General features: G+C 44.7%; 6 protein-coding genes across 9 annotated transcripts; 4 read left to right on the plus strand and 2 right to left on the minus strand.

The window, feature by feature from the left end:
• Window positions 1–32: 32 nt before the first annotated feature.
• LOC111595214 (E3 ubiquitin-protein ligase Rnf220) lies at window positions 33–1,634 on the plus strand. The gene has a single exon (XM_023308824.2). The coding sequence runs from the start codon at window positions 237–239 to the stop codon at window positions 1,458–1,460; it is 1,224 nt and encodes a 407-aa protein (XP_023164592.1). The 5' UTR covers window positions 33–236; the 3' UTR covers window positions 1,461–1,634.
• Window positions 1,635–1,838: 204 nt separating this feature from the next.
• Window positions 1,839–12,146, plus strand: LOC111595207 (protein winged eye). 4 transcript variants are annotated; one of them, XM_023308811.2, is made up of 11 exons: window positions 1,839–3,184; window positions 3,246–3,392; window positions 5,615–5,749; window positions 5,908–6,024; window positions 6,410–8,525; window positions 8,823–9,393; window positions 9,451–9,709; window positions 9,967–10,568; window positions 10,639–10,818; window positions 10,878–11,039; window positions 11,109–12,146. In XM_023308811.2, the coding sequence occupies exons 1-11, from the start codon at window positions 2,605–2,607 to the stop codon at window positions 11,379–11,381; spliced, it is 5,142 nt and encodes a 1,713-aa protein (XP_023164579.2). In that variant the 5' UTR covers window positions 1,839–2,604; the 3' UTR covers window positions 11,382–12,146. The 4 variants fall into 4 exon arrangements, with proteins under 4 accessions (XP_023164579.2, XP_023164582.2, XP_023164580.2 ...); XM_023308814.2 differs by having other exon boundaries at window positions 9,997–10,568; XM_023308812.2 differs by having other exon boundaries at window positions 6,413–8,525.
• A 637-nt stretch (window positions 12,147–12,783) lies between these two features.
• LOC111595210 lies at window positions 12,784–15,692 on the plus strand. The gene is made up of 10 exons (XM_023308819.2): window positions 12,784–12,927; window positions 12,995–13,195; window positions 13,246–13,521; window positions 13,586–13,937; window positions 13,999–14,184; window positions 14,250–14,419; window positions 14,477–14,624; window positions 14,686–14,927; window positions 14,984–15,458; window positions 15,520–15,692. The coding sequence occupies exons 1-10, from the start codon at window positions 12,784–12,786 to the stop codon at window positions 15,654–15,656; spliced, it is 2,331 nt and encodes a 776-aa protein (XP_023164587.2). The 3' UTR covers window positions 15,657–15,692.
• Window positions 15,693–15,782: 90 nt separating this feature from the next.
• LOC111595211 lies at window positions 15,783–17,877 on the minus strand. The gene is made up of 6 exons (XM_023308820.2): window positions 17,628–17,877; window positions 16,896–17,015; window positions 16,439–16,777; window positions 16,173–16,373; window positions 15,994–16,107; window positions 15,783–15,922 (listed from the first exon to the last, which is right to left on the minus strand). The coding sequence occupies exons 2-6, from the start codon at window positions 17,007–17,009 to the stop codon at window positions 15,803–15,805; spliced, it is 888 nt and encodes a 295-aa protein (XP_023164588.1). The 5' UTR covers window positions 17,010–17,015; window positions 17,628–17,877; the 3' UTR covers window positions 15,783–15,802.
• A 622-nt stretch (window positions 17,878–18,499) lies between these two features.
• On the plus strand, window positions 18,500–19,834 carry LOC111595212 (cardioactive peptide). The gene is made up of 3 exons (XM_023308821.2): window positions 18,500–18,662; window positions 19,372–19,435; window positions 19,498–19,834. Exons 1-3 carry the CDS (start codon window positions 18,564–18,566, stop codon window positions 19,806–19,808), a joined length of 474 nt encoding a protein of 157 aa, XP_023164589.1. The 5' UTR covers window positions 18,500–18,563; the 3' UTR covers window positions 19,809–19,834.
• Window positions 19,835–19,972: 138 nt separating this feature from the next.
• On the minus strand, window positions 19,973–21,864 carry LOC111595221 (probable cytochrome P450 6d4). Its single transcript, XM_023308836.2, has 3 exons — window positions 21,108–21,864; window positions 20,851–21,053; window positions 19,973–20,789 (listed from the first exon to the last, which is right to left on the minus strand). Exons 1-3 carry the CDS (start codon window positions 21,794–21,796, stop codon window positions 20,140–20,142), a joined length of 1,542 nt encoding a protein of 513 aa, XP_023164604.2. The 5' UTR covers window positions 21,797–21,864; the 3' UTR covers window positions 19,973–20,139.
• Between the last annotated feature and the right edge of the window lie 272 nt (window positions 21,865–22,136).

Genomic DNA, 22,136 nt, shown 5'->3' on the forward strand with positions numbered 1-22,136 from the left:
CAGCCTCGATACTTGATCGATATGCGAAAAAATAGTTACATCACTAGATCGGCGTCGCGTTTGTTGTTTTACTTTATTTAGTTCGTTTGGTAGAAAACTAACTTTAAATCTGAGTTTTTAAACGAAATCCAAATAAAATACAAAATATAAACAACGCGTACATTGACTAAGTGCCGCACGCCCAGGTGGCCAATCGTTATTTTGCTTGCAAAATATATAAAGAAAGCTCTTTAGCCATGGCAACCGACACTGTGCCCAACACCGAAAACTTTAATCTCGCCAATGGCGAGGAGGATGTTATATGCCCCACTTGTGATGCGAAAATTAAACGCAGCCAAGTAGCCGATCATTGCCAAGTTGAAATGGACCGATTACACAGAATGCAGCTGCGGTCGACACAGATAGCGGCGGCGGCTGACAATTCAGCTCCTGCGTCCACCACTAACACCACAACTACAACATCACAAACACAATCGGCTGCTGCCACTGCTGAGGGTGGTGGCCAACGAAGACCATGGAGTGTATTCCAGCGTGTACAACGCAACCGACAGGCACGACAGCGACAAAGAACCCGCAAGCGACCCACTCCTCCACCACCCCCACCAACTCAACCACCAGCAACAGCAGCAGATGATACTGCTGGGTCTAGCCAGGCGGCCGAAACCACCTGCAGCTGTCCCGTCTGCAACAAAAGTTTCCCCCAGACAGATATACAAGAGCATGTGCATCAGTGCCTGCGTGCCGGTGGGCGCAACGGAGAACGGCATTCCAGTGATGATGATGATGACAGCGATGAGTACGAGGAATACGAGTGGGCTGGACAGAAACGTATACGCGTATCGACGCTCGTCCAGGGCGGTTATGCAGCGTTGAATCTTGGACAGACCATCAAGTACAACGGTGCGCAGCAGACAAACAACGATGATGAGGACGACGTCAATGTGGATGAGGATGATACACATATATATGGACCGACGCAATATGGTGAAGCAGACGTCATTCCACTAGCCAATGAGGATGCTGAAGAAGGCGGTGTCTCAGAAGCGGATGTTACCAGTTATGTACGTCGTCTAATATCATCCAATGATACACCGAAAAGCAACAATGCCCGCGAAACGACTGATGAGGTGAATGATGAGGCCAGCCAGGCCCCATCCACATCTGGACAACAGAAAGAACCAGCGGCATCTACATCGCGTAGCAGCAACAGCACCAACAACAATACATCGTCGCAGATCATTGAGTCCTTAAAGGCGCGCCTGCGTATGTACGAGAAGCAGGCTCAGAGCAAACTCAAATGCTTGATCTGCATTGACGACTACAAGAATCCTGCCATCTCAGTGTCCTGCTGGCATGTCCACTGTGAGCAGTGCTGGCTGCAGACGCTGGGTGCGCGCAAGCTTTGTCCGCAATGCAATTCCATAACTACGCCAAAAGATTTAAGACGCATTTACCTATGAATGGAGTTAGTTCTAGCTGTATGTAGAGGTTCGCCAACAGCAACTGTTATGACTTATAATGTTTGCTAAAGTAGCTTATTACAGACTTATTAAACTTAGTTTTAGTTGAAACTCCCAATTATTTATACAGATTGTAATTTAACGCAGCTATGATTATCATACGTGACATAACAATAAGCATTGTATAACTATTAAATAAAAAATAAACAATTTCATTATTTTTAATTTATTTTTCAAAATGACAGCTTAACGCGCGCAATTTATATGCATTATCGATTTTTTGTTTGCATTATCACCGATTGTGGTAATCAATATATCGTAGAAACTATAAAATATCGAGACACCTATCGTCACAGTGTGGGCAATATCGATGATAGCAACTATCGCAAACGATTGTCACTTGCCAAACATAGTGAAAACTTGAAAAGTTGCTTTTTTTGTGTCTCCCGTGGACTTTTTTCCAGGGATTACTAATTCGCGAAAAACGCGCGGTTTAATGCGTGCCATTTTATAGGCGGTTAGCAGTGCGAAATTCTATAGCGGATATAACACAAAGCTAAAAACGGTTGTGTTAGTAGGGATCGGTCGCTTCCACCTCCACACCTTCGCCACCTCCGTCGCCGTCACCGTCGCCGCTGGGAACCTAGCACAGGTCCAGTTTGTACATATATATATACATATATATATTTATATATGCATATGTATGTATATATTGCTAGTTGCATACGTATGTGGCGCGTGTATTATGTCATTTATTTATAATAAATAGCATAAAAGTTGACAATATGCAAACAAATGACCGCTGAGTGTTGCACCAAAGAGTGAGAAATATAAACACGTAAAAATGTAGACTGTTTGTACGTAAGTGTGTTCGTGTGAGTGCGTGCGTGCGTGTGTGCCGCAGATAATGGATGTTTAGCTGTATATAAATATATACGTAGCTATAGAAAAATATATATTCGTACATACATATGCGTGCATGTATGTGAAGCATATGCGACGCATCAAGTCGTCGGCAATGTTCCTTGCCGCAAGCGCTAGAGTTGGCAACAGCATTAGCTTTAGCCCAGGCTTAAGCCCAGTAGCAATAATTTAGAGTGTTTCTACCAATTTAATAAAGCACGTCCAATATCATCAACAACAAATGGCCACATTCAATGCAACAAGCAGCGCGGATGTTTTAAGTTCCTCGGCTGGCGCTGCCACCGCAGCGACAACAACATTTCTAATGCCCTCCACAACGACATCAGCCAGTGGAGGTGCAGCAACAGTGGGCACTATTGGCGGACATCCGCTGCATTTGGAACCGTTTGGTGCTATGCCCGCACACGCGCAATATATGAGCGCTGGTGGTGCATCGTTGCCGTTGCCGCTGCCATTACCATTGCAGCAGCAGCATCATCATCATCATCAGCAGACCAACTCGTCCTCGTATACGTTTGTGCAGATAAAACGTGAGCCTTGTCAGGTGTCTGAGATAAGCTCCAACAATTGCCACCAGCAGCAGCAACACCAACAGCAGCAGCACCACCAGCAGCAACACCATCAGCAGCAGCATCATCTGCAGACAGCATCCACTTCCCTTGGCCTGGGCAGTGTTACCTCATCATCCGTAACGGCATCGGCCTCAAAGACCATGTCTGCGTCAACACTCACAACGTTGGTCAAAATTGAAGCCTCCTCGCCCAAGGTGTCTGATCTGGAAAAGTCCACATCCAGCACAAGTAAACTTTCTACTTAATTTATAGCAATCCAGTTTATTTGATTATCGTATTTGTTATCTAGACAATTCCGTGCCCATTGGCATTGCAGTGGCGCGCAAACGTCCACAGGAGGCGAACAGCGCCGCCCTTAACAGTGGCGCCACTCTGCCGCTGCAGCAGCCACTCAACAAGGACATGAACTGTTTCGGCATACGGGTCGCAGATCTGGGTAAGTTTTACTAGTTACAGCTAGTACAGAACTTTGATGCTCTAGACTGTTGTGTGGCTATTTCCGCAGCTGCTAGATTTTCACTTTGTTTTGTGACACTTGCTTAAGGCAGATAAGGAAATGAAGATATTTCTGTGTGAACTAGAATAACTTTTTCGATTTGTAGTTTCACAAAATTAGTAACCAGGAGCAATGTCTCGGCAGGGAACGTGGCTTTCTGTGATATTGAAATATTCTGTTTGGTTATCGCTTGATTTTTAAATACCCCACCTCAGATAACACAGGGGAAACCCTTTATAGACCATTTTCTGTGACATGGAATTGAATGATATTTTTGTTGAATTGTAAAATTGAAGATAAGCGGCCTCGAAATTCATTTTAAAATTATCTATTGATTGCAAATAAAAAAAATTAAATAAAGAGTAATATAATAATCATAAATAGCAAATAAAAAACAACTTCAAAAATATGTTTTTTAATAATGTTAAAATATTCCTCTTCGTTTTTATCCTTACATTAGACTTAAAGCCGACTTAAATCGAGTTGTCTTTACGTAAAGTAAAATATGACAATAGCTTAGAATTGGAAAGTCCTTTTTGGGTACACATTTTTAGGTTCTCAAAAGCCTTGCCTGAATCTCTTAAAGTCTTAACCTGTTGAGAATAGAAACTCTTAAGCCAAAATATAAACAGAAGAAATGCAAAAGCATGCGATCAAGATTCAAGAATTATGGGGTTGGAGCTTCTAATTGAATTGAAGGGCGCAGATTTGTGCTTGCTAATGAACGGTTGGCTAAGCCGTTCAGCAATCTTCGCCTGTCCCCAGAGGCATCGTTAGCGGCATAATTATGTGTCTCGGCCGAGGAGCGTGTGACTCGAACCGAACGATGTGGACGGCGCTCAGTTATGGCACTAATAGGATTTCGGCAAACATTTAAAAATTCCGTTGGTGAGTTAGGGGTAGGAAGTCCACATAAATTCCACCCTGAACGCCGATTGAAAGGGCAGAAATCATATGATACGGCCACAAATGCGGATGGGGTAGCGGATGTGGATTGTATAGCCGTCGTTGTTGTGACAGCCCTCTGACTTGTGCCTGTCGCCCGAGGCGGTGCCCTGCTGTGCAACGAGATGTGGGCGAGTGGTTTATATATGTAAAAAAAAAAACACTTATTGAAAACTTCAATAGAGGAAGCACATGAAATAGAGTATCTATTGCGTCGTTTCTTTTTTCTTTTGGATAGCGCGAATCCAGACGGATTACTCATAGGTAACGTTTCTTCTTCAGTGGGTGGTTGCTGCTCAAAATGTTGTTCACATCTTTTGGATGGCTGCAGGCGAGCTTAAACTGTTGTTCTTGCAAGTCCAGCAATCTGCAAGGTGGTGCACAATGAGGGGGCAGCAAACACATAGAGCGAAAGAACGTGAGGAAGTGGGAGGCGATGCTGGGATAAGTAGCAGCAAGCAACAAGGGATGCTCACGCTGAGCTTTCCTATCAACAAGGACCAATGCGAAGGCAATATGATACGCATAAGTGGTTTGAGTATGTGACCATATGGTAAAGTCCCCCTAACGGCTGTACGGATTCTATTTATATACATATATATATATAGATCTTTATATATATGCATTTACTGGTGGGTAGTTGTCCCAAAAAAAAGGAAGTGTGGCACTAATTGCATTTTGAGACAGCTCCGTTTTCACTTTTACTATTCGCTAGGTCGAACATCAATCTGAGGTCCTTAATAGCCCTTGATGTAATGCAATTAGTGTTTCGTGTACGCTTTAATCGAATTTCTATAAAAATTATTCACATTCTGTGTTTGGCTAAGGGATGATGGCTCAGTGGCTTGATAGGCTGGCTGTTGGGCTGTCTCTGAATATTGGGTGTGAGTTGGGTAGGTCGCCAAATGCATAGTTCAAGGACATTGCAATATTTAAAGTATACACACACAGCTTTCTCTCTCAAGCACACACACAAATACACTTGCTGGCACATACACGCACACACACACACAGGCACACATACATGTACATGTGAGTGGCATGTAAAGCTGCTGTGGTGCGAAACAAAAAGTTTATTAAATAATTGAACGTTGACTCGTCGAGTTGCAAAAGTTTTGCGGAATCGAGCTCAAAATCAAAAGCTGAGCTAAAAGCGAATTTGACAAATTTGAAATTATAATTCGTTTATCGTCTATTCATACGAACTCTAACTGCAGGCGCCACCAGTTGCGGCAATCTGTATTTCACGGGAAACGGTGATTTGATGACCACGGGCACAGCCACCGCCGAGGAGCTGGCACTGAGCGCCGCGGGCGTTAATAGGGCGCCCTCCACCTTCTGGCAATATCCAAGTGAGTTTTCCCTTTACTTTGCAATTGAATGTATTTTATTTGTTTCAATTTCCTTCTGCCACTTAAGTAGTTAGCCCGCCCAACACAACTCGCTACTCCTCCTTCTATATATTTATTTATTTATTATTGCATTTGTTCAATTTTATTTGCGTTTGTAGATGCATTGCCCATTGAATCAGTGATTTCCATGTCGCCCGCCACGGTGGGCTTGCAATACTCACGTGAGGCCAGTCGCGGTCAGGTGGTGCTGCTGCCAGCGGCACCAGCAGCGCTTGGTAAGTCCCTCTATTTGCATCAACTAAGTAACTTTCAATGCATCTGCTCTTACAACATGCATGACACAGATATATAAATATATATGTGTGTGAGTGTATATCTATATCTATATATATATATATATATATATATATATATATATATATTTGTATATCGAAATATGTATTCATGACGCTTCATAAGCGACGCTTGTGCCATTTGCCACTAATGCTTGAATCGTCGCATCCTAGCTAGGTTAACTTGATTTCAAGACAACAACTAATTCATGCTTTTGTAACTCCGCTTTTCTTCCCGCCCTCCCAACAACCACAACAACAAATCCAACTCCAAATCCATAAAAAATATACTGAACAAAACAAACAAAAAAAACTCGACTATGCACAGCAGGCATATCAAATTTTCCCCTCTTAACGCCCACAGATCCGTTCCAGCAGGCGGCGGCGGCGGCGGCCTTCGTCTGGCCATCAGCTTATATACCACAGCCAACGCCCGGTGCTGGGCCAGCCGCCGCAGCCGCTGCGCTGCAACCATCGCCCAACTTCATCTTCCCCTCGATGGGCGCCCATTCCACATTGGGCGCAACATCTCCGTATGCATCTACGTTGCAGCTATATCTGGCCGCAGCGGCCACCGCCACGGGCAGCTCGACTCTGTGCCAGCACAGCAATCAGCAGACCAGCAGCACCACAACGACCAATTCCACCATTAATCTGAGTCTGGCTGCTGCCGGCGCTGGCGTCACGAGCAGCACCAGCAGCAGTAGCCTTAGCAGCTTAAGTTCCAGCAGCAGCTCACGATTTCTCAGCCTGGCAGCTCAGCCAACGTCGATGGCGCCCAAGCCCTTAGCCATGAGCTCGTTGTTGTTGCCACCAGCTGGCCTAAAGCTGGAAGAGTATCCTATGGCGCAGCCGTTGCCGTTGCCGCTGCCGCTGCCGGAAGCGATACGCGACAATGAGCAACAGGCTCTCAATCTAATGCGTTTACCAACGCCGCCCACATCGGCGACCATGGAGCCAACGGCAACGCCGCTGAGCCAACCATTGCCTCATCAAATACTCTTCCAAACGGCGCCAAGCACGCCCACGCCGGCGCTGCTAAATCTGTCGATGCATAGTGCAAGCGCCACTGCTGGCATTGTCGCCGATACGCCCACGTCGTGTGACGAGGCGGCGCTCAACTATAAGTTGCATGCACCACTAACACCGCAAACGCCACCGCGTCTGGGCGCCGCCACATTGCTGCCCCAGATGCAAGATGTCAACATACAGACAGATACGCCGGTGTGCAGCGAGGATGAGAACTCCTCGTGCCCGCTCAAAGCGACGCAGGAGGTGTGCGAGTCACAGCTGCCTCTCGAGCTGACCAAACCCAGTGAGCCCCACAATGCCCACAACAATCAAGCCAATCAACCAAATGAGTGCCATACCCAAACGAGTCCCAGTGACATCATCAGTGCCAGTGCGAATGCCAGTTTCAGTGTCAGCGAGCCGACAGAAGTGCCCATTGAGCAGCTGCCTGTGCCACAGCAGCAACAACAGCAACATCAACAACAACAGACAGCACCCGAGGATCTGACCGGGCTGGTGCTGCTCTCCAACATCAGTACCAATAGCACGCCATTGCTGCGTGTCAAACAGGAGCCAGTGGAGCACCATGAGTCCGCGCCAGCGCAGATGACAGTGCCGCCAGTGGAGTCAACGCCAATGCAGCAGTTGATGGATGTAGAGCGAACGCAATCGGAGCCGCTGGGCGGCTTGAAGCTGCTCTGCGCATTGGCATTGCAGGAGGAGGTGCAGGGCAGCAGTCTGTTTGCCACACCGACATCGCGCACACCTTCGCCTCGAGCAGCTTCACCGCTCGTCGATGCAAATAGCTCATATGGTTGTGTGCCACAGCCACCACACCCGTCTGATTGTTGCCCTCCACAGGAAGTGTTGCATAGCTCACCAACGTTTCCCTCAATGCAGGGCATTGAGCTGCCCACCACGTCCTTTGCTGCGGCAGCTGTCGGTGAGCTGACGCCCGCCAAGCGCAAAAAGCACAAACATTCCAAGTCGAACTCAGTGTCCGGGGAGAGTCGCAAATCCTCGCGCTGCAGCAAAAAGAGTAAGAAGAAGCGCCGTCACAGCATTAGTCGACAACAGCAGCAGCAGCCGCCTGAGGACGAGGCTGCCCAGCTGCAGGGTGAGGAGTTGCAATCGGAGCTGCGCAGCGCGCTCCAGACCATTGATCCCACTTATGCGCAGCGCTTTGGCCATGAAGTCTTTAGCATTATGGACAATAGCATGCGCATGCGGCTGGCGGATATAACACGGCAATATCGCAAAAAGAAACGCAAGCTCGACGAGATTTCCAAGCACAAGAAAAAGAAGAAGTGCTCCAAGCAGCTGTTGCAACTGCAACAGCAACAGCAGCAACAACAACAACAGACGCTACCACTGCAGCAGCCGCTGCATCAGCCACAGCTAACACTCGGCTCAACGTTGTCGGGAGTTCTTGGGTAAGTTTAGTTCAGCTTAGGCAATTGTTGGGGCCTTGGGGAAGTCTCTGTTAGCCATATTACAAGTGGCGACAAAATCTGTAAAACGTGTAAAAGAAGACGTCTTCAAAGCCCAAGAGGCCAAGCTCACATGCCTCTGGTTTAGTACGAATTAATCCCTCTTAACGCTGTCGAGTGAAGGAATTAGTCAAACATTAAATTCTGATATGAAAAACTATTTTATTTTCGAACCTATTATTATTATTATTAAGGAGTTGCTTAATCAGTTTTCTAATTTATTTTGTTTTTATTTACCAGAACTGCCTCACCGTTGCGCGATTATAAATTTCCGAAATTTTCAAGCGGCAACCTGCAGGCGTCAACGTTTTTGAGGTTCCCGGAAAAGACGCATTCGTTTCCGCCGCCACCGCCGCTGTTGCAGCAGCCGCAGGTGGAGCCCAGTACCTTGCCAAGCAGCTGCTCGCCGAGCACATCGTCGTTTGTGCGCCTCGAGCCCAGTGCTTTAGATGCGGCAGTTGCTGCCGCTCCAATTACCTCGTCCAGTTCTTCCAGCTCCTCGCACAAACACTCGCACACGAGCAGCACAAAGTCAGCATCGCGCAAGGAACGCAAGCTGAAAGCGAGCGCAGTTGATGCTCAAGCGGCTACTGAGGCAAAGCGGCGGTTTAGCGCCGCAGATGCCGAGCTCCAGCTGACCACTGATCATTTGTACCGCGATGAGACACGGGTGCTAACCGACATGGGCGGTCTGTTCTATGCGGGAGTGATGAAACCGTTGCGTCCGCCAGATGTGTATGCCATAACCTTGGACGGCGAACGCGGCAACAAGTCGCATGTCATGTCGCGCGAGGACATACTTAAGGATACGGTGAGTATCAATAGTAATCCAGAGTACCTTTAGCTAATAATATCATTCGTTGCACAGATTCTCGAAGTGGCGCCCAAGAGCGTGGATTCTGTGCCGGTTGGCACTCGACTATGCGCGTATTGGAGCCAACAGTATCGTTGCCTCTATCCTGGTCGTGCGATTGAATCAGAACCAGTCGAGGAAACAGCTCCGTCAGCCGCGTCAGCGCTGTCTGCAGCGCCGCAGGACTTTGTCAGCGTGGAGTTCGACGATGGTGACAGCGGCAGGATCCGCTTGAAAAACATTCGCCTACTACTCAGCAATTATCCCATTGCAGGTGCGTTGAGCAGACCACACACATCTATTTACTTTTATATGGGAGAATGAAGCCAAAAATCTAAAAACTCTACTCACCTGTGTTAAACACCGCATTATAATCCTACAAGTAGCAGGATCAATTTGTTTTAAATACTTGCGAATTAGGTTTCATTCTCTATTTACTGTCCTCTCTTTTGTGACTTCTTTATTTACGGCTGTTGTTTTCGTTTTCCTTTGATTCGTTTACGCCCCGTTCCCGTCCCGCCCATGGTACAGAGTACTACGATAATCCCCTTTACTCTGTAGGCAAACAGAAGCGTGGCGCACTGCGCAGCTGTGACAGTGGCGCTGGATCCGCACAGGAGCAAACGGGAGCGCCGAGTGGCGATGATTCGCATAGCCATCATGGATTTAGCATGAGCAGCGATAATACAACCTCGCTGGCTGCCACCATGGAGCTGTTCACACAGCGCAGCGAGAAAAAGCGCCTGAAGAAAAGCCTAAAGAAGTTAACGAAAGCCCAGAATGGCATTGGTCAGTCTGGCGAGTTGGATGACTTTCAGAATGGCGGCGCTGACGCGGCTGCGGCCGGGGATGCCGCCAGTCAGGATGATGGCAGCCGCAAGCATCATAAGCACAAGAAGCGTAAGAAGCATAAGAAGCATCATCGCAAAAATGCCAACGAAGAGGCCGAGTCGGTTCAGGATTATATGACGACGACAGAGGAACTGCAATCAGCAATTGTGCCAGCTGTAGAGGAACCCGAAATTCTTGCACCAGTAATACAACGGGTTAAAGTCGAGGTTAAAGTAAAGGCGGAGCAATTGGACATGGAAGAGGAGACCACATCCAATCTAATGTCCGAAGTATCCGATGAGGTAAGACGCACAGTTATAAGCCGCTCAATGCAGACTGCTCTAACGTTGTAACTTCCTTTCCATGGCCTAGGTCAAGGGCGACGAACTGGTTGAGCACAACAACTCCAAAGGCAGCAGCAAGATTGCAGCCTTTTTGCCGGAGCGGCAACTGTGGGGTTGGTTTGGCACTGCCTATCGCAAGGCGGGCGTCAAGGGACGCGCCAGAAAGCAATTTTATAAAACAATCAAAAGGGGCAAGGAGACTATAACGGTAACTGTCACATATCTCCCATAGCGAGAAAAGCATTAATAATTGCGTTTGAATTGCAGGTCGGGGACTGTGCAGTATTTCTATCTACGGGTAGACCAGATCGCCCCTACATTGGACGCATCGAGTCCATGTGGGAGACCACCGCTGGCAATAGAGTGGTGCGCGTGGCGTGGTTCTATCATCCGGAGGAAACCACGGGCTGTCCAAAATTGAAATATCCGGTAAACTAAAATCGATTTGAAATTTGAAATCTTATTGTTATATTCATATTTGTTGCTATATCCTGACAGGGTGCTCTATTTGAATCGCCACATGAGGATGAGAACGATGTGCAGACTATATCGCATCGGTGCGAGGTGCTGCCGTTTGTCAATTACTTTGACAAGTTTGGCACCGATTCGAAGCAATATCAAACCATATATGATAACAATGATACATATTATTTAGCCGGGCACTATAACCCAAGGTTGCAAGTGCTGAAACTACAAGACGATATTCCAACTCTCGAAGAGCTGCAGGATACTACAACTACTACTACTACAACTACTACTACAGAGAATTAAGCGAAGCGTGGTTAGGATTAGACGTAGACATAGCCGAAGTGCATACAAAATCTATATAAATCTATATATATATATATATATATATACAATATATACGTTATACATATATTTTACAATGCGTGAAACAGAAGAAGCAGATATATACCTTTATGTATACACATATTATTTCTATATTTTTAATTCATTAATGTATCGTAAACACAAGGAACGAAGAAAATTTAAGAAGGAGAAAAGAGAATTGTGAAAGAAAGAGAGAGAGATGAATCAAGGAACTAAGCGACATCCACTAATATAGTGTATAGAAAATCGCAAGCAATTTAAGATTTATTTTGTATAAAAAACGCGCGTTTATTATTATTGTGACGATGATTATGAGATATAGAAGTTCGTTTAATATTCAGTAAAAAATGTTTAAAACTTTTAAATGTGTGCTCCTCAACTGTGCGCATCCGAGAGAGAGACTCACAGACACAGCAACACTTAACACGCAACACGCAACACGCAATACACAATATACAATCCACAAAACACAGCCCACAGATACACATGTATACCTAAAATGTTTCAGATGAAATTTAAAACATGTTTTAAAGATTTTAAGCAGGCAACATGCAGCAACTACTACTATAAATGTAACAATTCAATGTGATAGCAAAACAAAACCAGATGTTGATGTGTATAGAACGAGAGTATAAGCATAGATGATAACAAAAACAAACAAACAATTATGAAAACAAGCAAAAGAATGTGTTGAATATTTACATTTATTCAAGAAAAACAAAACAAAACGAAACTAAAATATATATATAAAATCAAACCTATCTATAACCACACATATATCAATAAACTTGCCGTGATTATTGTATTATATGAACGCTTCTAGGTCTATTAAGCAACTGCTAAGGTTGGTCTATTGTACAAATTATACTCCAAATTGAGGCTACACACTCGATTCTTAAATACAATACAATTTTGGCCATATCAATTCCTAAATAACGATTGTACATGTTTACATCTCGCATTCCAAAGAGCTCTGCTTTCTGAGTGTAGGGTACAATGACAAATGTCTGTCTGTTAGTCTGCCAATGATGTTTGATTGGCAAAGAGCGCTTAGGTGTGGGGCGTTATTTTCTCTATACAATTGGTCTATTCAGCCTTGTGGAAATGGAATTACATGCGTGCGTTGCTAGGCGATGCGGCCTCGCGTCCTGGCATCGATTAAACAGTCGCAAAATTTGCATTTGATAACTCGGGGTAAACTTAGACTGGAATAAGGAAGGGTCGACGAATGCGTGCCTGGGAGACACAATAATTAAAAAGCTATTTAGAGATAGGGGCAGGCGATTGGCCAAGGAGTGCGACTGGGTTGGCTCATCCCCCCGGCGACGGGGTAACTCCCAAAATGAGCACGACACCAAAATGGTACTGCCGCAACAAATCGCAGCCAATGCACACGTTCGCGGAAATCGGCAATTTGGGCCTGGAGCTGCGACGCATTACCAAGCGGATTGTGATCGATGTTAATTCGTCTATATTCAGCGAACATGTGAGTGCGCTGGTCAGACAGTTGAGCCAGGTGGGTAATCAGTTTGTTTTTGACTGCCCAATGCTAGGATACCATTTTGGAGGAGTGCGAGCATGTGGTGGAGCTCTACTGGAGCCTGAAGGACGAAACGAAAAACGCAGATTTTCAGTCGCTCTCGAAAAAGATCAAGCGCAGTCCTTACAATGCGCTGCTCATGCGCAAGTTCAATCTGATCATGGAGCTGAACGACAGACGCTTCTGCCAGTTGACTTTTGTGCTCAAGCGAACGGTGGGTAACATTGGCCCACTTTAGCCGATCTATAAGTATGTCTCTTGCAGCTGTGTCTGCTGCTGCGCAAGTCGATGCAGTCAGAGATGTGGCTCAACTGGGCACTGCATATCACTCAGCTGTACAACAAGTGCCGCAATGTGAATACGTGCTCGAAGCAGTGGCCAGCTACGCAGCCGGAGCAGGAGGCACCAGTGGAGGATGAGGCGACCGAGCCGAAATTGAGTGGCAAGTGCAAGGAGGAGATGCATGCCAATGTGTGCAGCAATATGTATCCCGCTCTGCTAATGTCCCTCAGAAACATTGACTTTGGCTTCGTGCTGCAGGTTGGTCCGTAGTCAAGCTCCTCGAGCCCTCCAGTTTCAGAATTGTTGCGATTTTCCCTTACAGTATGTGGCCCAAACGCGTGTGGAGCAGAATGCATTGGACTTGATTTTTGGACTGTTTAACATGGGCGAGCAGGATGCCTGGCGGGAGCAAAAGCAGCACACCAACGAGTCCACCTCTTCCAGTTTGGAGATCCTGCGCACCTTGAATATCTCCTTTGCTGCCGGCGACTATCAACAGTACTCTGATACTGCTCAGGACTACAAATCCATGCAGCTAGCGGCTACGAACGACACAGACGCTGACGATAATCAGAGTTTACGCTGCAAGCATACCGAGAGCTACCTGCAGAAGGAGTGCCTCTTTTTAGCACAATTTATAGCCAAGGCAACGGAAATCTGCCCAACCATATTCGGTATGTCTGATTGATAGATAGATAGCTATTCATTTTCCTTAATAAGCTTGATGTCAAGCAGATAGTCGCAGGACAGGTGAGGTGGACATGAATGCCTACATAGTGCGTGGCTTGCGTTTGCTCTGGTCCTACGTGGGCATCATATTGGATCACATATTGCTCTGGTGGATCGATACGCCAATGTCTTGCTATAATCTCACCCATATTGATTCCATACGCTGCTGGCTGTATCATCAGAATGTGAATGGTAGGATTATATTGAACAATAATAATATATGAGAAGACATACATGATTTTCGAGCCCTCTTACAGATATACCCGAACCGGTTTACTCCACGCTACGTGGCATTGGCGAGATTCTGACTGGCTTTATGTGCAACAACATTTGGGATCAGCTCTTTCGGTTGGCGCTCGTGTCATCGAGTAATCCGAAACGTTTGGTCCAACAAGTCGTCCAACAGTATCGGGACTTTCCCAAGAATGTAAGTTCGCATAGAACTCGAGTGTGAATACCTTTAAGCCGACTGCCTGCATTACAGGAGCAAGGCACGCCCACTGGTACAGTGTGGATCAGTGTCTTTTCGAACTTGGTCAACCTGAGCAATCAATACTTTGCCAATACGGATGCGCATAATAATTCGAGTTTGCTGCCTGTTGCTGAACAAATACCTATACTACACAGGCTGGGTAAGTGTGATGGAAGGTAAGGTAAGCAAGCGCTTGACTTTGGAGAGCTCTTTTCTTTCAGATCACTCGGTGCACTCGATGCGCCTGTGGGTCACCGAGCAGGCGAAGCTGCTGTGCTGCGAGTGGAAAATGGATCGCTTCTTTCAAATACTGGAGCACGATGTGAAACAATGCCTGAATGTCTTCAATTCCTTCAAACTGCCCAAACTCACTGCCAATCTGAGCGATATACTGATGCTAGTGTGCGTCGCGCTGCGCACAAAACTAATCACTGAGGTCACCAATAATATAGACTTGCTTAAGGTATGTGCCTAGCTCTCAGCTACTGTCGTTTACAATTGCTTTGTCCGATTCGCCAGAAAACAACCGATGAATGTGTTCAGATATTGTCGGCGGTCTGCCGCATAGTTAGCTTGGCCAACTTCACGCTCTGCTTTCCGGACGCTAGCCATTGGCAGCGTAGCGTCTACAACAATGAGGAGAAGAGCTTGTATGTCGGCTACGTGTTGGATCAGATCTTTTTGCCCACCATACGCGCTACCAACGACATAGTCATACTGAAGCTCATACTGAAGCTGATCTGCGAGGCGTGGCTGGACTTCATCTACAAGAAGCGCATACGCTTCAGTGTCAATGGAGCTCTGCGTCTGCTCAATGACTTTGACGATGTGCGCGAGTGGATACTCGGCTGCGCTCTGCTGGACGAGCAGCAGCTGGACAAGCTGAGCAATCACGAAGTGCTGCGCATGTGCAAGGGCGTGGGCAAGATACTTCTACGCAAGCCAGAAGATATCATATCGATAACGCAGTCGCCAAGGTTTGACAAGAAGACAAGTGAGTGTTTGACTTCGTTTCCAATTGGTGTTAGTCTCCGACACTTGCTTTGATTCCATAGACGATGCCAGTGCCCAGAATACGCAGCTGCCATCCGAAATGTTTGTCTCCAATCAGAAGCACTGGCTGCAGCTGCGCGCCAGTGCCGGCAACGGATTCCCCTTGCTGAAGCTCTGCTGTGGCGATGGCATGATGTGAGACGAATAGTTAGTAAAGAATAGAAATGTTTATTGTGTCGCGCAAATGCTTTAAAAAATTGAAAGGTCTAAATACATTGTGTGTATATAAAGTTATAAAGTAGGGCTTGTCTATATGATAGTGGTCTTTATGAACTATTTGTGCTCCTAGGCGGGCACTTTGCGACTAATTATCTTTATCAGCTCGTCGACGCGTTCGCTTTTGCCAGCAAATTGTTTTGGATGCGGTCCAATCATTTGAATAATCATCTGTACGTCCGGGGATACCTGAAGCGATGAGAAATGACACAAGAGTTGACAGCTGTCACTAGAAATGCTATGCGAATGTGGGTCAATACCTCAAGGAAACGTGCCAGCGCCTTCAGCGTGCGAAAGATTTGGTCTTCATTGGGACTGCTTTGGAAGAACTGCAGTATGGCCATGGCCAGCTCCACGGCAACGTCGTCGAAAACCTATTTACAAATGAGGCCAGAAGTGAGCTGAACTAAGCGTATCTATTACCACATCTAGTGCCTACCACAGTCTTCACCTCCTTGATGGCGATATTGTACAGGATCATGGAGCCAATGTTCTTCAGCTGCGGACAGTTGGAGAGTATGCAGTGCACGGCCACCTTGGTGGTGACACGTATATTTGATATGGCCTGGCCATTGTATTCCCACTCCGAAATGTACAGCAGCCATTCGGAGGGACCAACATTCTCGAAAAGATTGCAAGTCTGCCAAGCGAAGAAATAGTTACTATAACTTTCATATATTTCAAGATTGGAGTTGAGAGACTTACAAACATGGCCCACGCCTGCTGCTCCTCGGGTGTATGCTTGTCAATATCCTGTGCGAAATTCATTAGCGTGTGATCTCTGCGATCCTGGTGCAGTATTATGATCACATCATCTTTAAGGGCCGCATAAGCCAAAGTGCGTAGCATATGTATCCGTGTATCTGGCGAAAAGGACTGAACATCCCGCAGCACACGCTGTACAAATACCAAAAAATTATCACCCAACGCCCAGGAGCCATCGTCCTCAATCAAATACTGATGCAGCTCCTCCATGGCTACTTCCTCCTCTTTGGAAATTTTGCCATCCAACAGTTTGACCAGGCACTCGAGTTCAGTCTTTATCTGCAATAGATGAGACGAGTTCATGCTCATTAAATGACTTCAGCCGTTTGGGTTTATAGCTTCAGAGCGCATACTATAGAGTCCATTTAGATATATTTGAATTGTCTTCTATACTTACATTGATGTCTTTGCAAACCAGCGCCGGTTCGCGTGGTATCTCTTTCTCCTCGGTTGACTTGGAACGCTCTTTGCCATTCTGTGACGGCTGTTGTTGGGCTGCGGGCTCTGACATGTCCGGCTATAAATAGTAGAGTGAGAAAATTAAATTAAATAAATTTTCATATTTATAAATACAAAGACGACGCCAAAACAAAAAGAGTCTTGACTGCAGCGGCAAACGTCATTCGACACAATTTCCTACAACAAGAAATGTTCTTTTAATACCAAATTCTTTTTTACGAACACCTTCATTCTTGCTACACGATATGTGTATATGTATATATATATGTATGTTGTAATGCTCAACAGATATGAGTGCTAATGGTCACTCGTGCCGAAATGTTTATAATTCCGACATTACCATTCATTTTGGCGATTTTCTTTTTATTATAAACAACATAAAATCAAATGAAATTGGGGGCAAAAGACATGAAACAGGACTGGAAAGTTGTCAAGCCAATGTGCGACGGTAAAAGTGATGAAAACTGAAAATAGCTGAGGTATTTTTAGTGTTTTACTTAGCATAGACACGAAAAATAGAAATAAATTGTACGAAGGAAGAATATAGAAAGAATCGAAGCGAGTGAAATGCAATTTCCTTTTGGTATCAGATATTTTCCTATAATAACTCTCATTTGTAAGGCTTTTCCAATTAAATTGTATAATTTATGTATTTCTCTTAATTACTCACATGCTATTTTAGTAGAAATGACACAGAAATTCCAACGGTTTCGAAGTCAATATAAGCGTGCCACAAAAAAATATCTCTTAACTTATATTTTGCTCGCTTTTGGCTTGAATTGAGCTTTTGTTTATACAAAGTTCACATAGATTGTTTATACTTTTTATACGCCTTCAATTTTCCGTCTATGTAATTATTTTTTTTATATTTTCTTATTAAATTCCGCTGGGAGCCGTCTTCACGCGTTCCGTATTCACTGAGAATCGTTTCGAAATTGCCGCTGTTTTTGCCGAAAATTCCTGAAGAAGCGTGAGGAAAACTATCGGAAAATAAATGCATACATAGCTACAAAAAACCGGTGATTATATTGTATGCGTATACGTATTCGTATTCGTATTCGAATACATATATGTTTATATATATATATGTCTTTGCGAGTGGGTTTTCGTGTCGTTTTTTAAAAATAGAAAGATTTCTCTTGTGCTCTCAGGAGAACTTCGCAACGTTGCAGTTACACTGCTCAAAATTTGTGGTATACTTTTCGATGTTAGCTCTATTTCCTCTGAATGTATTTTATATTCAGCCAATTTCCATTTTTGATTGTTACATCAAGCTACTAAGTAAGCTTCTTTAAGTTTACAGCATTATGAAAACTTAGCTTAAGGCCAAAACGTCAAAACCTCAAGAATACGTTAAGGACAAGTGGGCGGTCTCTGGGTTAGGTCGGGAAAACACAAAATGCTATTAACTGCCAACCAAAATACATTCGCTGCGCCACGGGCAGTCCTGTCGTATCCTGAAAGGAACAAGTCTCACATTGCGTAGCCGACATGTTGACCAAGGCCCGCTAACGCAAAATACCATCAATTGCTTCTGAAGCGTTAAACAGTGCAGGCGCTAAACGGATTATCTAGAAAAATAATAATCGAAGTGCTCAGCATCAAAATGAGAGCCACTGTGGAGATTTGCTTTTACCTAACTGCCATAATGTTATGCTTATGCACAGCCAACGCTTCGCTTGAAACCGAAAACAATGAAGTGAATGTGAGTAAATGCAGTGCAATAAAATTTGTGTACGACTATAAAATGAAAACTATGAAATGTTAAGTGTAGTTGAATTTTTATATTTTTAATGTTTAGTTTTATTGAACTACAACAACATAAAATTGTCATAAAATTGTTAAGTGTATCGTTGAGGTCTTTAAGTCGCTTTAAGGTACTCCTTGAAGTTTGGCGAGAAATTAAAGTCTATAGAGATTCAAGTCTGAAGAGATTGAAATCTTGAGAGATTAAGCTCTTCAGAGATTAAAGTCTAAAGAGATTAAAGTCTGGAGAGATTGAAATCGTGAGAGATTAACCTCTCGAGAGATTCCAGTTTGCAGAATATGAAGTCTTGAGAGATTGAAATCTGAAGAGAGGTCTTGATAGATTAAAATCTTAACAGATTCAAGTCTTAAGATATGAAAGTAATTAAAGATATGAAGTCTTTAGACCTTGAAAGATCGTGTTATGGAGCTCAGAGAGATAGATTGATAGATAGATAGATTGATGATAGAGAGCCGTTTTGAGATAATCAAGTCTTACGAGTGCTAGATTGATACATTGCAGTTTTGAGATAATCAGGCCTTAAATAAGTTAAATCTTCAGAAGTTAAAGCTATGAACGTTTGAGTTGTGCATTGAAGTATTAGTGATTAAGTGATTTATGTCTGTAGTAAGTTTTATTTGAAGTCTACTTTCCATTCTCTTGGCAGCACAAGCTCAGCGGCGTCATACAATGGAAATATGAGAAAAGACCCTTTTGCAACGCTTTTACAGGTAATTCGAAACAAAGTGGATAAAATGCTAGGCAATTTTAATATTCAAGTACACATGTTTAGGCTGTGGACGTAAACGCACCTCGTATCCCTCCTATCCGCCATTTTCGCTTATCAAACGCAACGAGCTCGAGGAGAAGCCCTACAACAATAATGAATATCTATCGGAAGGCTTAAGCGATCTAATTGACATCAACGCAGAGCCCGCCGTTGAGAATGTGCAAAAGCAGATTATGTCGCAGGCCAAGATCTTTGAGGCCATCAAGGAGGCCAGCAAGGAGATCTTCAGGCAGAAGAACAAACAGAAAATGCTCGAGAACGAACAGCAGCTGCAGCAACAGCAACAGCAGTTGGAGCAGCGCGACAACAACTAATACGACACAGCCAGATAAAGATAATTACCCCAACTTAAACAAATGAAATCGTTTTGTAAATAAATAATCTATCTATAAATATATATATATATATACACATATATATATATATACATATATAATGTATTCGTAAATGTGCTTGGTTAGAGATATAAAATTACATTGCAAGCATTTATTAAAATTGTGTTGGCTCTATTCATACCATAATCAGGCTAATTATTTGGTGCGCCCGATAAGGTGACTTAGTTGCTATCAATTTTTTTGTGAATTATTTATTCGCTATCGCAATGGGCATTTGATAGACATGGTATTTTAAGTTTCACAATTCTATTCAATTGGACTTCTTCTTGGAGAGCCGCACTTTCACCCCGTCCTTGGGTATCAGTCCAATGCCAGCGTTTTCGAACTCCAGCTCTCGTCGGCTCATCACCTCGATGTTGAAGTGCTGTAGGATCTTGACGATGGCCAGCTTCACATTTACGCGTCCCATGCGCTGGGCAATGCAGATTCGGGGACCCTCACCGAAGGGCATGTAGGCTATGGGATTATAGTTTTTGCTATCATCGGCAAATCGATTGGGATCGTATTTTTCAGGATCTGGGAAATATTCTGCATCGTGATGGATGCCATGCAGTGATATGACCACCGGCGTGCCTTTCTTAATGACATGGTCCGTGTCCGGCACTTTGTAGTCCTGCGTACACTCACGGTTAAGCATAGGCAAACCGGGATACTTGCGCATCGTTTCCAATACACATAGCTCCAGGAACTCCATTTTGTTTAGCACATCGTAGCTGATAATGCCACCATTCTGCTTGAGTGTCTCATCTACCTCGGCCTGCAGGCGTTTTAAATGCTCTGGATACTGAGCCACCTCAAAGATGGTACAGGCTGCCGTTGTGGCCGTCGTCTCCTGCCCAGCTATGTAGAAAATGAAGGCCTGGGCGGTAATTGCCTCCAATGATATGCTCTTTAGTTGACCTGAAATTGAGAGTTGCATAAGTAAGTTGATTAGTGCAGCTGATATTTCTCGATAGCTCACCATCCTCAGAGGTTTGAATGTTCCAGCTTTTGTTGTCGTCATCTTCTATGCTGCCCTTGTTCCTCAACTGCATGAGTAGCTGCAGTAAGTCCTTGCGCACAATGCCGTGCTGCTCCCGGTATTCGATGGTGTCCTTCACAATGGCCAACATGGCCAGTCCCACAGGATTCTTGAGGCCAATGCGGAACAGAAACTTTGCGATACTGAAAGAAGTCTATGTAAGTCTACAATACAATTCCATTTTGGTTGAGGCTTACGAGGGCACCAGGAATAACATCATGCCAAACAGAGCATTGAAGCGCGTATTGCGTCGTGCAACGGTGACCACCGTTTTGAAATTGTTGTTCGGCTGCTCATAACTGTTCACGTCCAACCCGAATATAACTGAGGCAATAATGTCAATGGCATAGGTTTGTAGCACCGCCTTTAGGTCCACCTCCTTGCTACCATTGTCGGCCAATTCATTCTGCAAATAGTCCACCATTTTGTTGCCTATATCTTCGGAGGTGCTGTACATGCCCTTCAGCTTGCCAGAGGTGAAGCAAGGTGAAAGCTTGTGACGCATGGAACGCCAGCTCTGACCACGCAGTGCAAAAATTGACGCAGACAGTGGATCATTCTTCTCGTCCACATAGACGCCACGATCGTGGAAGCTAGCAAAATCTTGAGCCAACACACGACGTGCCAATTCAGCATCGCGTATCAGAACTGCCGGTCGGAAGAGCAGAAAGGTGCCGAGAACTCTCTCCTTGCTCTTTTTATACACATCGTAAATGGCCATGCCCATTGCCTTCTCTCTTCTCCAGACGCTGCCGAGGCAACCGAATGGAATACTGATGTTCTCATCATACGGAAATCCGTGCCTCTCCCAGTACGAATAATGGTGTTTCAAGTAATACCAGCCCAAGTTCAAAAGTGTTAGGGCTAACAAAATTATAGATAACATTGCAATAATCAATGGAGAACTCGACGCGACGCAATACAAAACCCGTTTGACTCCTATCGTTTCAGTGCAGCCGGTATTTATACAATTCTACAATTTCATAACATTACTATGCTATTTCAAACGAGTAGGCAACGTTGTTTGAAGAGACTGAGAGATAAGTATACTGAGCTAAAAACAGCTAAATCCATTATATACTGAAGCCTATCAGACGGTACAAATGTATTGAGTATTTGTTACTTATAAACGCTTCTTGCCATTTCCACTTACGGTAGGTTATGTTAAATGATAACTCGCCTGCAAGAAGACTATATACATTTAATTAAAAGTAAGAAACATATTG

The sequence above is a fragment of the Drosophila hydei genome, unplaced genomic scaffold (assembly GCF_003285905.1).
Source record: "Drosophila hydei strain 15085-1641.00,03,60 unplaced genomic scaffold, DhydRS2 tig00008119-arrow-pilon, whole genome shotgun sequence".
Classification (NCBI taxonomy): domain Eukaryota; kingdom Metazoa; phylum Arthropoda; class Insecta; order Diptera; family Drosophilidae; genus Drosophila; species Drosophila hydei.